Below are 15,257 nucleotides of genomic sequence, written 5' to 3'. Positions count from 1 at the left end.
CCGTAAAAGCTCCTATCTATGGTTCTTATCACTGTGAGCTGTCATTGCTCCTGCTCTGGAGCCTTTTATGAGAAAACAGCTCTCCTTGGCTCTCAAACGGCTCACTTTTTAAATGTTTTTGTCTTCTTGCAGGACTGACCTCCAACGACCCCGCCATCAGACTACACTTGAGTATCACGGCAAAATAAGCCTGACACATTACTTAACTGTACGAATACCTGTGTGAATAACTCAGCTGCATTATATCTCTGCGCTTTTCAGAGCTGTCAGGAGCAGAACCAGCCATAACAGCGGCCGATCACCAGGGAGTTTGGGTTGGGAAAGAAATTCACAGAAACAAAGGAGAGTACCATATGTGGGTGAGGAGCATGTTCTCATACAAGATGTTTTTCTTTTGTTTCAGCTGCACAGCCCCACCTTAAAGAGGACAGGGAGCAGGGGAGCGCACTGGACAGAGGAGGGGAGCTGGGAATTCATTGAAAATTTGGGCATAATGTGCTCTGGGCAAGCTCTGGTCCAGCTGTTTTCCATTCAGTGGGAGTCCGAGCAATGAAATGTAGCAGGGGTGGGATCAGCCAAGGGGAGAGGAAGAGAGGAGGAGAGGAACATAGAGAGGTGAAATTAAAGGCAAGTCCATCCTATTGTTCACTAGTTTAATGCCTAGAAATCCTGTTCTACTGTCAGAGCCTTAGTGCAAATCCTTTCACATGAGATGCCCAGGTACAATTTTATAAAGATACATTCATTCAATTCATATATCTACTGTAATTTACTTACACATACAGATTTTAAAGTGAAGGGGTGGCACTACAACAGCCCTAAATTCATACTGTTGGAACTCGGGACATGACTTGGACTTGAATGTCAGAGACACAGGAAAGCGTTGAGGCTTGAACCTACCTAAAAATAGATGTAATTTGGAAACCGTTTTATTTTTCATAGTTGTAAATGTACAACTGATGTGCTTTCAGTGTTTAATTTTACGAGAACAAAGCCCTTTGGAACACCCTACAACAACAAAAATCATTACAATTACAAAAATATGAGCTGTAATTGGTAATTTGGTACAAACACTTGAAAGGACTTGAAAGGCAAAGCTGAGGACTTGACTCAGACTTGATGTCAAAGACTTGAGACCCACTTGAGAATTTAAAAACCACGACTTGGTCCCACCTCTTCACCCACCTTGGCAGTTAGTGCATGGGTGTTAGGAGGTAGGAGAGGAGAATGACACTCATCCCGTACTCCTACACATTACATAGGTGTTTTTTTGGGGGTGTTTGACCATGTATTTGAAAATGCTTCCATGACTGTACATTTAAATGTTGTATCCTCTTCAAACATCCTCAAACATGCATGATTTGAGTAGATTACAGAGATACCATATATGAGCAGCGGAGGTGTGCCTGACAGATAACGGCACCTTCCTACATCTTCAAACAGATGACGAGTTTTATAAAGTAAAAGTCGAAACAGGAAATTAAACACCTCAAACTCAACACACTTCTCTGGAAATGAATGAATAATGTGTGACAGACTCCTTCTATAAAAGGCCAAGCTGTGACCTTTTCTCTCTCTGAGACTGAATGGAAGTGAACAGTGGCTTTGTTTTCATGATGACATAACAATGAAAATCGCACTCCAGAGATAATTGTGGCATTTACTGGAATTAACATCACTAACGTCAACTCATGGGTCCAAAAATACTACAAATTTAAACAGAACATAAAGCTAATGCAACAAACCACCAGTCTTAGTCATATATTAACTATATGAAGAATATGATATTGTTGTGATCATGTATTTTTTTTTGGAACAGAATTGAATTGCATTTTGTAGCTTGTTTTTATGAGGGGAAAAAGATCCCTAAATTGTATATTCAAAGAAAATAATAAAACAAAATATTCCTTTTAAAGCTGGGTATTCGATTTTATTGCATATATATACAACTCACATGCATGGATTTATAGAAATAGATTCAGATACATACTTCCTCAGCTCAGAGTATAGTTCAGTGAACATATAGACATGCCGTACAGTGGTAAATGCTAAGTTAGACCTGTACCATATACATGTTCTTTAATGTTGCTCATGGCCTAACACCAGACACGGAGACCTTTGTCATTTGATCTGTGACGGCAGTGCCACTGAAGGAGATAAAACATGTGCCAAATATAATCAAATAAACAGACCACATTCTCTATTTTTTTTGTTTATGTCATGATTTTGATTGGAATGCTACTGTGAAGCCATTGTTGTCCCTTTTTGCAAATCATTATATAAAATACTTTTAATATGCATTTTTCCAAACAGATTTTTTAGATTGTGTTTTGAGAGTTTAGCTTCATTTACATCTCTAAAAATATTAAATAATAACACCCTACCACATCACATCAATGATGCATGAAACTGTTAGTAATTCAGTATTTCAAGCTGGTCGGTTTATTATAGCATCAGTGAGTCTGGGGTCGGCTGCATCTCGACCAGGGACTCGACACCCACTAAAGTGATGTGTGTATCGTCACTGAGCCAGCCTTCTTCAGGTAACATCAGGGAGTGACTCACATCCAAATGTGCACTGCATTTGTATTATGGTACAATACTGGTCTCCATGGCAACCGAGTCAATGCGGACACAGAATGATGTCAGCTGAAACGTTTAATGAAATACATCCATCAAAAATATAATAAATAAATACACTTTATAATAAATAAATACACAATGATATTATATATTGAACAGTTCATGTCAAATATAGTCTCTTTGATCATTTCAGGACAGCAAGTGTTTTTTTTTTTACTTCAATAATCAATAGTGGACCTATTTTCATTTTTTGTCTTGAAATTAAAAATGTGCAGCTAAGCATAATGTTTTGCAATCGAAAGCGTCCCAACATTTTTCAAATTGGTGTAGTTTCAAAATCGACAGAGCATAAAGCCTGTTGAAAGAAATAATGCAGTATATAATGAATGCTTATGAGCATGAGCACCTGTAAAGGCATATGTTAATATGTCTGATGCAAAATGTGCTTCCTGATTTGTGTATGAAACATCTGGACATCAAGATAATGTCTGGCGAGGTGAACAAGGTGCATTCAGGGGCAATGCATGAATTTGGTCAGGCCGAATGGCTGCTGCTGACAGAGTAATGGATCTGTAAAATGTTGCATGTGGACTATTTGTGATGTATGGGATTCATTTGAAATTCTCTATGTTAAATGAGCCACTCTCTGCTTATAGGAGAATATTATCAGAATGTCAGCGGATGGAGATTTGTATTTGTGGTTAACATAGCAGTCAAATGGCTTCCCTCCTGGTGTTTTGTTTCAGTGTTTTATTTTAATGTGAAACCCACATCATGCACAATAAAAGTGTCATGTGTTTAAGCATTCATAGGCCCAATGCTACACCACAATCACATGGAAAGTTACCATGCGTTTATTTAATTCATTTAGATTAGCACATTACAAAAGAAGACATAATGAGTGCTATTATATTATGGATCAGCTGAGATAAAGTGTAGCAGGTAATGGTGGTAGTCAAGTATCGCCACAGTTGTGTTTTTACACTGAAATACTACCCGGGGTTGAGTAAAATCTGTTTTTATATTAAAAACACAGGTTGATTTGTATTCAATTGATTTTATTGCCAAGTTGATTTTGAATATAGAAATAAACAAAAACATTTCACATTGGCTAATCAACAAAGCCTAATCAACATGATTTTATCAAGACACTGTACTTAAATGAAATTATTATTATTTTAAAAAATACTCAATTGAAAAATGTACACACAAATGAGCTACAAAACAAATTTGACATGCATTAAATACATTCATTTCACCAGAGCAAAAAGGTTAATACTGAAAAATGCAGTGACATTGCAGTGACTTTAAGCATTTGAAGCGAGGCTTTGTAATCCACAAAGTCACGACATCTTTAGTTTTGTCATTTAAACAAACAAAACTCTACGTTCCATTGTAAATCTGTGTTTTTCCATCCTTCACTGCCACCACTGTCTTTTGGCCCTTTCTAAACTTTCTAATCTTTGAACCACAACCATACGACAATAATCCCATCTCTCATCACACTAATCTTTATTACATCATACACATCATAATCAATTGTACAACGGGATCTAATCCAAACCCAAATCAGAGCCTTTAGTTTGCTTGTCTGTCTGTGACAGGTAATGTGTCTTCTGTCAACTTCTCACTGTGTTCTCAACACTATTACATTTCCTGATAAAGAATTTTAAATAATGATAGTATTCTAGACCATGTCTTTCTGATTTTCTTAACCTGAATATCTCTTTTCCCAATATTTTGGATTTTGATACTTTTACATTTTCTGTATGTGTCTCCGGTGATCGAGTTTTTTCCTTCTGTTTTTGAGCTTTTGCTTTTAGATCAGAACAAATACGTAGTTTGAGTTCTGTCTTTTACAGTATATTTTGTATCACTATAATAAAAAGCTTACAGAAAAGAAAAAAACACTCCCTACAAGCATTTAGTCAAGTGTCCTTTTCAGCCTGAAAACCAGCTGAGTGAGAGTGGATCATGACAGAGGGGGGCAGTGTAATGGAGAAGAGCAGGCTGAGGTGAGGAGAGCTGAGTGAGGTAACACTGAACTGGAGAACTGAGAGACTTCTAGTGGAGTGGAACAAAAATACAACATGGATTTCTCCTGAGAATAGTAAAATAGTGAAGCAGCTGCTTGTAGTAAAGATGCAAAGTTTTAATTAATATACATACTTTTAAATATATTGGTTATTTGTTAGAAAGAAAAAAAAGAACTAGGAACTTAAATAAAATTTTATAAAATTGCAAAACTGTAAAAATTGTGAAAAACAAAACCAAAAAACCTTACGTTGGCTTGCCAACCTAGTAAATAGAATGATTTATATTATAAAGAATTATAAAACCTGTATTAAGTGTAACTGGAATACTGCTCAGCAGACTTTGTACATATCCAGACATAATAAACTGTCTTATTACAAAGATTAGCAAAAAAGAAAAAAGCAAACATCCTCTGTGTGACACAGAGAGTCTGAATGGCTTCCTCATAGTGTCAGAGGAGTGTGATCCTGACCAGAGCATACTCCAAAGAGGGCAGAGGGGAAGGAAAAAGAGGAGATATGCCTTGTTTTGTGAATGGACAGTTTTTTGGACAAGCTTTTCATGGTGAGACAATGGCCGTGGTCCACCCTGCTGCGCCTACTCTCCTGCTCCTCTCTCTTCTCTTCTCCTGGTCCGGTATCTAACTGTGAGCACAAACATGCGGCACATCCGCTCAAAGACACACAGCAGCCAGCAGAGCGCTTCCTGCTCTTCTCCTCACCAGCCTCAGTCCCAGAATATTCAGCAACTGCCCCTGAGAATGATTATCTGACTGCGGAACTTTGGCGTTTTTTTAATTGAAAATAACATTTGTTGGACAGACTTGAGATACAGAATGAGCTGAAGTCAGCACTGTGAGATTTACCATGACCAAAAGCCACCATAAATTTAATTTACACATGAAGCAGGATTGCCCGCTGTACAAACCTTTAAAAAGAGTTTGTATGACATATAACAAAAATAATTATTAAAAAATAAAAAGCACTTGGAGAGTATAAACCTCCACAAAGGCAATGGTTGTATTTCTTAATGACCTTGTGTCCCGAATTCAAACTACAAAATGTCAAGTTCTGAATCCAAAATCAAATTCGGAAATTTTCTAATACCTATTGTACTATGTACAATGTACGTGTAAACGTTTAATTGAAATACACTTTCTTTGAAAACATTTGCATGGTTATAAACATCATGCAACATCCTTAGTTGTGGATTAAAAAGTCACGCCAAACACTGCCTGCCAACAACAAACAAACCTCTTGTAGGACAGAAATACAAAAAGAAAGTCATTACATATTGCATACTAATTATGAACACAATCACACATAAAATACACAGGTTTGACCCAGGACAAAGAGCCCTGTAGAGGTGTGTGCAAGGGATTACCGGTACTGTATGTGCTGTGTTTAGTTCTACTTAGCATCATGGTCTGGGTTCAGTCCTGAGGTACGCAAAGCTAACATGTCTAAATGAAAGGCAGAGAGACACAGTACCGTGCAAAAGTCTGCTGGTAAGAATGACGAGTCAATGTACTAAAATCAATCTTTTTCATACAGGGAATTCATTTTATGAATTTCTTATAATTCTATAATTTAAGTCTAAATGCTATCCAAATGATATGCTAAGGGGAAAACACACAAAAACACTTAAAATATTTGATCTTTATTAAGTCACTTTTACATTGGATTTTGCACAGTACTGTATTAAAGTACTAACCTTTTGAATTATTCTTACATAGAAAAGCAAAGCACTTTATTCTTTTGTTTTAAGGCTTTCCAGATATCTTAAAAATATCACAGTGTAAATATGGCTTTATAATCTTCACATTCACCACTGAGGTTGGTAAAGGCAATATAGTGGTCAGACATTTCCAAGCTAAATTAAAAGAAATATATAAAATAATAATAATAATAATAATACAAACTTAAAGGTCACAATGCTCTTTGGAAGAAACATTAAAACACAAAATCACCCCACAATAATTAAGTGCTTTTGTTCAAGGGGACGGCTGGTCAACCAACACAGAAATATGTCATTGTTTGGTACAAGCAGATTGGAAACATTTGTATTTATGGAACATGATGTTAGAGAGTGGTTAGAGGGTTAGAATGACAGGCATAAAATGGGGGCATGAGGCCGAAAAGCTGCACGAATTGTTCTGAAGAAAGTGATACTTCACAGGGATTATTGAAACACAACAGCTGGGACATCCCGTTTGCAGTTGGCTTTTTGGACTTGGACACAAGTGTGTTCGTATCACTGACAGATTAGCAGCCCATTGTTAAGTAGGACAAATCATCCATAAAATTATGACCACCAGCCTAATATGCCCCATTATATGCTGTGATTAACTTTCTAACCAGCAATTTTGATAGACAAATTGTACTCAGGACAACAAGTTTAGAAGATGCTCTGACCCAAATATTTACCATAATCAGAATCTGCACTTACTTGGATCCTTACCCACTTTTTTATCTTCCCACCCACCTAATGATCTGCGTCGCTCATTTACCGGTCAGTGGTCATACTTTAATGCCTAATTGGTGTACTATTGGTGTCCACAACTGCAAAGCCAGTGGCAAGCTGTGGGAGTGCCGGGTCAAATGGTCAGTCAGGCATAGTTCAACACAGGATCTGACACACAAGCACTGATTAACCAATAAACTGCTTCTGTTTTTTAGGCACTGAATTTCCTGGATACAGTTAATGGTGGATATTAACAATGACAGGGGCAACACCCATGCATGGTCTGCAGCCGATGAAGAATCTGCTGTCATCATGCACAGGGATTATATGTCATCAGTTGGCTGTGGGCGATAATGCCACAGTTATTGGATCACTGCTCCGATTTCCACATCACTAACATCTAAACGGGCTGTGGTTGTACAACCAAAAGCCAAAGGAACTTTTACATTAAGGAAGGTTAAACAAAAGTGAGGGGTTGATAAAACTACACAAACATTGTGATAAAAAAAAAAAATTATAATAACAAAAAATAAAATAAATACAAATCTGAGCGTTACAAAAGAAAAGATTATAATACTGCTAATGTGGTTTGGTATTTTACATCAAACTGCCAAAATGAAAGGCTCTACACTCTAGGACTAGGACTAGTACCCACATTTGTACAATGTCATATTAATTAACACATTTTAAGTCCAGATATTTGGAAAATTCGAGACACAAATTCTAATGTGCTTATGTTTTTGCATAGTCTAGACAATGTATTCATGTGTACACATGTTAATGGTCTGTTTGCAACACATTTTTGATCTTTGGATTATACAATCATACAAAAATAAATAGGACAACTTTTTTTTGGTTTTCAACCTGTTGCTTTGGCTCAATTGCTGGAATAGTGGTCTTTGCTGCACACTGTACATAAACATGAAAAATGTTCTTTGGTCATTGAAAGGCACAGTGCTTATTAAGTAAAACTTTAGTTACACTAGATACACAAAAAGGCACCAATGGTGGGGTGTGCATTTGCAGTCTGAGGTGTAGAAGATACTGAGGTGAACAGTGTCACAATACTGCTGTGTATGAAGACTTACTAATGTTGAAGTCCTTTGAGTGAGATCTTAACTGGGGGAGTAGCGGTCGATGGTGCGATTGTCAGAGATGGCCTGAGAGGGAGGGGGCAGTGGTTGTCCCAGGATGTCCATCTTGTCCGGGTGGAGCCCTAGGTGTTCTGAGGCCAGTTTGGACAAGGGGTACAGGCACTCTAAGGCCTTTGCATCAGCCACTAACTGCTGCTGTGCTTGTAAAAGAAGCTCACTGGCTTTCTCCTGCTTCAGCCCCAGGTGCTCGGCTGTGTATTTAGTCAAGGGGTAAATGCCCTCCGGAAAGTCCAGCTTCAGTTTACCATCCACAGTGAGCCCCCCTGCTGACCCCCCACTACTGTGCATCTTCATGTGGCTGATAAGGTTACGCTGTTGGGCGAACTTTCCTCCACAGACCTGGCATTCATAGGGCTTTTCCCCAGAGTGGATCCTCATGTGCTCCGTCAGCCTGTACTGCCTGGTGAACCTCATGCCACAGGAGTCGCAAGCAAAGGGCTTCAGACCCAGGTGGCTGCGCATGTGACGGGTCATGGTGCCACGCTGCGTGAATTTCTTGCCACAAATACTGCATGGGTACGGCCTGGTCAGCCAGTGGGTCTTCTCATGTTGTCTCAAAGTGGCAGGGTCTTTATAGGACTTCTCACATGAGGAGCAACGATAGGGTCGGATCATATCTCCAATGCCCCCTGCTCCTAAACCTTGACTGGACTTAGTCTCCAGGTGGGATAAACTGCTGCTGCTGCCATAGCCATTGCTATTGCCGTTATTGTTTTTGGTGCAGCTGTTATTGCCGTTTCCCATCTCTCCACCAGAGTTGCCGTATAGCTCTTCCTCTGTGTGTGTCTCCACGTGTGCATTGAGCTGCTCTGAGCTGGGAAAGCCTTTATCACAGGGAATGCAAACATACAGATTGTCCCCAAAGCTCTCAGGCTCATACGACATGTGGAACCTGCCTATAGGTCCTGTCGGAGAGGGGCGGCCTTCACTGCTGCCTGTCTCCTCTGTCCCTGAGCCACTCTTGTCCTCCGCTCCTTCACTCTCTTCTCCCACTTTATGATGGTTGTGATGCTGCTCTCCATTTTCACCTGCTTCATCATCATCCTCGTCATCTTCATCTTCCCCTGGATATGAAACAGGCTCATGTTTGACCCAACGGTAGATGTTGCCCATCTCTCTGCCAGTTTCAGCCCCCTCTGTCGGGGTGCCAGGGTTAGATCGACATGGGAAGCGTTCATTGCTTTGTGAAGTGGAGCGGTGCAAGTGGGGCAGGTGGGGGCCCAGAGACTGGTTGAGATGGGGGAAAGGAGGGGGAGAGAGAGCTCCTGTCTGCTCACTGGACTCTAGTTTATCCGATGGGAAGGCTCCATTGATGCCATGCATGGGGCTGGTGTGGCCGCTCAGAGTGCCCTCTCTCTCTTCCTCATGTTGATTACTGGCCAGATGGGATTGAATGGGCGTGTGCTGGGAGTGAGAATTAGGGCTTTTCTTGGTGAGATCAAGGCCGAACATTGGGGAGCATATTGTGTCTGGGTGGGCTGGGCGCAGGCCCAGCTGAGAAGGCAGCCCGGTTGGATGTGAAGGAAACACCTGAGATGCCTGTGTGGAAGTAGGGGCGTACAGTTCTCCTGTGTGGATGCCCAGGCGATGGGGAACGAGCTCCTCTAGTGGTGGTGGCCGAGGGGCAAGGCTGTTTACTATTCCTCCTGGAGTACATGTCTGGATGACAGGAGTTGAAACTCTATACCGACCACTCCCTAAACCCATACTATTATGCCCCATCTTGGGATAAGGCAGAAAGGCTGGACTTGGACGTGGCAGGTACTTGCCATTCCTTTTTAGCTTCTTTTTACAAAGGGCAACTAAGTCAAGCAGCTGCAGATAGCTAGCTGCAGCTAGCACAGCGCCTAGACTTGGTTCAGAGGGAGAAGTGGGGTCCCCCTCACTAAGGCGGCCGGTGTATATGTAGTCCAAAATGACCCTGAAGACCCCTGGACTCACCATCTCATGGTCGAGGTTGATAAGATTGTCATGCACCACTAATGATTTCAAGTAGTGGCTGCTGGCAGCCAAAATGTTCTTGTGAGCTCGGAAGAGCGCGTTCTGCACCACAATGATGACATCGCACAGAAACCCCTTGGTGCGCTGGCTGTTGAGTTGCAGGAGAAGATCCCTCGCATGACTTGGAACTTCCATGGCATCCAGCATCGTCTTCAATCCAGCACCTGTAACAATAGAAATGTGTCAGTGTCACACAGGCCAACACCACAGCGCACAAGAATGTAGTGAAGGCTGTCGTTCTTGAGTGTGCTTGGGAGGAACAAACCAGATTATGATTATGTACATTTTGGTACTAATAATACTAATAAATATTATCAATTTAATCCTGTCATTGATGCATATATTCCTCCTAGAATATAGAATTTGTATTGTGGAAACCGCTCTGTAATGTGAACCTTTATGAAGGGCGAGGGGATTCACTGGTTTTCTCATTATCAGAAAGTTTATCGCATCAATTTCCTCTGTATGAAGAAAGTAGAGGAAAAAAACACAGATTTGTTTATGGTTGGTAAAATATTATGGTGTGTACATTGCTTAAAAAAAAGAAAACATGTTCTCACTGTTGATGTTTCCAGAGTGTGAGGTACAACAGGTAGCCTAACTGTGTGCAGAGGACATTTCCAAAAAAGTAGCCCACAATATTAATCAGAATGTGTGTGTGTGTGTGTGTGTGTGTGTGCGCGCGCGTGTGCGCGTGCGCGTGTGCGTGTGCGTGCGCGTGCGTGTGCGTGTGCGTGTGCGTGTGTGTGTTACTAGTTGGTTATTACTTGTATGTAACTTTTGCACATGCATCAAAACCAGTTTATTCAGAACTAAAATAGACCACATCATACGGCACGGTGTTCACACATACATTACCATCTGAAGACTTTTATTTATGAGATTTAACACATTCAAGATTTTGGTCTCAATTAAAGGGAAACAAGCAACTAAACAAATATCATGTCAGCTGTCTGGTCATGCCTTCCTGAAACCAGACTATCCACTTCTTGTTTACGTGATTCAAATATGTACTCAAAGTTACAGAGTAGATTGGTACACACTGGAAAGTCCTTACCCTTTAAACACGGATAGTGACTAAGAAAAATACCAAGAATTGCATCTTGTTTCTTGCCTCATACTTGCAAATCAAATAATAATGTATTTTATTTAAATTTTTGGCATTGACTCAGGCCATGTCCTGAACATATTGTCAAGAAGAAGAAATATGGCCAGTGATTTATAACATACAACGTGTATGAAGTTGGATAAACAGGCAGCTATGTGGTAGGTTGAGATGAGTTCACGCTTCATCTTGTCTCCACGCATCATGTTAAGTGTTTTAAATTCAGTTATGTGTCTGCATTTGATTACTCCTCTAACATATGTTGCAGTAAATATTAGTGTTAGTCAGACCAAATATGTTTAGGAGGGAGTGTGATATGAAGAGGTCATGAACTCTGGATAAGTCACTGAAAGTCATCGCCGTTTGATGTTGTTTAGTCTGATTAACAGTAACAGTTCATTGCTTGAAAACAGTGATACCGCCTCACTGAAAACATCTATTATTTTTAGTCAGTCACTGCAATTTTAGGAAACTACACAAATTAAAATTAAAGTCAGACTCAGGAATCAGAATTACTTTTATAATCACCAAGGGGAAATTATTTTTGTTACAGACATGCAACTGACCAGTAGAAGAAAATTTAAATTCTAAAAATAAGATAAGATCACATTAGAATAAAATGGATAAAATACAATATATCACAATAAAATAGTATACCATTTTTATTTTTAAAAAGACCATTGAATTCTGCCATTTTTGTTACATTGGCAGATTTTAATCAGTGACCTTGATATAAGATACTACAAAATGTCACCCGGTGTCAATTTGGCTGATTTTGTATCTGCAGGGCATCCTGTTAGGCATCTGCAGGGCATCCTGTTAGTTTAGTCACACAAATTAATTTTTATTATCCTATTTTTGGATCATATTTGGACATGTGGCACTCGTTTTTCTATATTAAGACAATACATCAATTATGTATAAAATAAGTGTCCAATCAAAAGAACTGTGAAGCTTTTTTTTTTTTTTTTAGCTAAGCACACTGTGCATGCTGTGTAATGTTTAGATCTTTCAATTTAGAAGAATGTGTTCATTCGTTGTGTGCTTTATGAATTAGAAAAACACAGTGTTTATTAATACAAAGTATCATATGTGTCCGCGTAAGAATCAATCGACGGGGCTCAACTATTGTCCTTCGTTCATTAGACCATAGGCCTATTTGCATGTTCTCCATTTTTGACTTTCTGAGAAATACAAATATAAAGGGTGTTTTTTTTTTCATGTGACGTGTTTGATATTTCGTATATCGTTTTAATACAACGTTTACTTGATTTGAGCGTGATGTACGTTGATCTGTGAGTAAATATTAGTGCGTATAAATGTGCTAAAATAGATATGTATTTCCCCCCCTCAAAATACCAGGCGTAGATTTTTTTTAAATAGAAATTTACTTTGCGTCTGTCTGTTTTTCCAACCAGTTCATCAAATGCCCAACGTCATGCCTCATCGCAAGAGAAGCGCAAAGCATTGCGAAGTGAGTGTGTCGACCATGACAATACGCCTGGTTTTAATCTATTTTATTCTTCCCATATTGTAGCAGTAAAACGTTCACGAGGGGTTCCATCTTTTCCTAAAACTCCCCTTATCTCTGTCGGAGGGTGAGGTCCTAAATCACATCCAGAAATAATGCGTTAAAACAAGGTGTATCTCACAGATGGTTCCAATACTGTTCTGCCAGCAGCACCAGCGTCTATTTTGATTACGTTTTGAGATGGCCCTTAGGCATTAAGAAAACACATTTAAAAACAAAAGAGTCTATTTAATTTGTAATAGTCGTTGGTCATTTCTCCGATTTATAAAGTTATTTCCCTACAAATGACATTTTCCATATGCCTATTTAACATTAAATATTCTGTGAGTGTGTGTTTTTTTTTTAAGACAGCCTGTTACAGCGTAATTAAAATAAAACTATCACCATGCAATTATTAATTTGTTTGTAGTCAGGAAACATCATTTTATGAATGCCCATTATTTGTTAATATATGTATTTTATTTGTATGAATTAAGTTGACTAAACACGAGATAAATAACGCACAAAATAGTTGAACTATAACTAATAAATAATAAGAGCCCGTTCTTGTAATAGTAAGTGAGAATCCCCAGCACATGTGTGTAGCCCGAGTGCAGCGGACAAGCCCCGCGCGCTGCCCGTGTCCCAGTGCCCGCGTGCCTGCCGTGCGTAAAGCGCGAGAGCCTCTTACCTGCATGCCCGATGTCTTCTGCCATACGCTCCAAGTCTCCCTTAATGATCATCTCAGCACTCTCTAGAATCTCATATCTGACGTTTGAGCTTTAACTGCCAGCCTCCAAAAACCATGCCAGTTTTCCGAGCGCGTCTGCCAGCGCTTTTTTTTTTTTTTACTTTATTAATTGATATGAATTTCTTGTCGCTCTAACGGGCCGTCCTCCCACCCACCTCTCTCCGTGTCACTGCCCCTCCTCTCCACTCTCTTTCTCATCCACTCCTATACAAATACGTACTTTGACCAGCATCAGTTTCCTCCAACTTCTTTTTTTTTTTTTTTTTTAGTTTTTTTCTTCCTCAAGTAATTTCTTTTCTATTTTTGAGGCGAAGCAAAAACGCGCACCGGGATGATAATGGTGCGCCTTAAGTGTTTTAAAGACCCGTGTGATGTCAGTCTATAATAAAACTAAAAGGTAAAATTGAGGGCAGGAACTTCATGTGACCCCAACTCGAACTTCTCGACACATCGTCTTAAAGAGACAGGCACATATTGGACGCATACGTTCACGCGCTTGCATATTCATGATCACTCTTCAGACATTTCAGACGAGTTTGAATAAAGATGGGCACATGTAGGCTCTTATAAAATACCCACAATAAATGCATGTATTTATTTATTTAATTATATCGTTATTATCAACCTTTTATTATCCAAATGTCATGTATTTATTTCTAATTTCAAATTCAACTTCAATTTACCACTCACCGTTGCTACGTTTATGCATCTGAGTCTTTCACGTTCAAACAGCTGATGCACCTGACTTACTGTCCAATGTCAAATAATATCTCGTGAATGCACTTTCTCATTAACCATCACCGGCATGGCTACTCTTAATTGCACATATTGATCAAAAAGCACATGCAACACACGGGTTATAACGCATTTATAGCCGATCGCGCAGAAGACCCGTCTCCTCGTCCCCCGGTCACGTTTGACTTCATCGATTTGGCAACGCGCGGTGTGCGATAACCGCTACTTTCAACGCTACTTCCGTCAGCTTGCAGTAGTTTCTGAAGTGTTCACTCACTCGTTTACCTCGGATTCATGTCTGGTGATCTGGCCGTATCACCGCGGTGCCTCTCGACATTCCCTCTGCAAACGTCCCGCGCGGGTCTCTCTGCGTGGATCCTATTATTCAAACATCGATCTCTCGGTCCCTCGGATGATTCCTCCCGGTAATCTCGGTCTTCCCCTCCAGGATCCCCCCCTTGTCTTCAGCCCGCGTTCATAATCTGGGGGTTTTGCTCACGTGTTGGCGACAATCTGACACTTCGGATTGTTGAGGTCCTGCACGCGGGGAATTTGCGCGCACAGCGACACCCACCGGCGCTCGCGGGCGGGACCCCCCCTGTCCCGAGCCGCTGCCGCGAGTACTGCAGTGGTGTGTCTATTTATTTGGCCGTGCGGTCATTTACAGCATGGCCATCTGCAGGTTATGTTTGAATTACACCGTTAATATCCCCGTTATTCAATTGAAAAAGTAAAAAAGAAAAAGTGCCACATATATATTTTAAAGGAGACATAGTATGCGTTTTGTCTGGCAGTCACTATTGAACTATAACATATGTTTCATCATTGTCGCAGTAACAGTAATATTGATTGAAAAAAAGATTAGTATAGTAATGGGTCCTTTTCAAAACTAAGAAATAAGACCTGCCTCTTCACAGTGAC

At 40.0% G+C, this 15,257-nt stretch overlaps 1 protein-coding gene across 3 annotated transcripts; it reads right to left on the bottom strand.

The window, feature by feature from the left end:
- Positions 1–3,624: 3,624 nt before the first annotated feature.
- On the bottom strand, positions 3,625–14,757 carry hic1 (hypermethylated in cancer 1). 3 transcript variants are annotated; one of them, XM_072464327.1, is made up of 2 exons: positions 14,622–14,757; positions 3,625–10,399 (listed from the first exon to the last, which is right to left on the bottom strand). In XM_072464327.1, exon 2 carries the CDS (start codon positions 10,380–10,382, stop codon positions 8,196–8,198), a length of 2,187 nt encoding a protein of 728 aa, XP_072320428.1. In that variant the 5' UTR covers positions 10,383–10,399; positions 14,622–14,757; the 3' UTR covers positions 3,625–8,195. The 3 variants fall into 3 exon arrangements, with proteins under 3 accessions (XP_072320428.1, XP_072320429.1, XP_072320427.1); XM_072464328.1 differs by having other exon boundaries at positions 14,614–14,722; XM_072464326.1 differs by lacking the exon at positions 14,622–14,757 and adding an exon at positions 13,542–13,716.
- Positions 14,758–15,257: the final 500 nt, after the last annotated feature.

The sequence above is a fragment of the Eucyclogobius newberryi genome, unplaced genomic scaffold, assembly GCF_026437365.1.
Source record: "Eucyclogobius newberryi isolate DKJ021-1_F unplaced genomic scaffold, fEucNew1.0.hap1 SCAF_10, whole genome shotgun sequence".
Lineage (NCBI taxonomy): Eukaryota > Metazoa > Chordata > Actinopteri > Gobiiformes > Gobiidae > Eucyclogobius > Eucyclogobius newberryi.
Note: the sequence above shows the minus strand (reverse complement) of the source record. Positions and strands in the feature narration are given on the sequence as shown.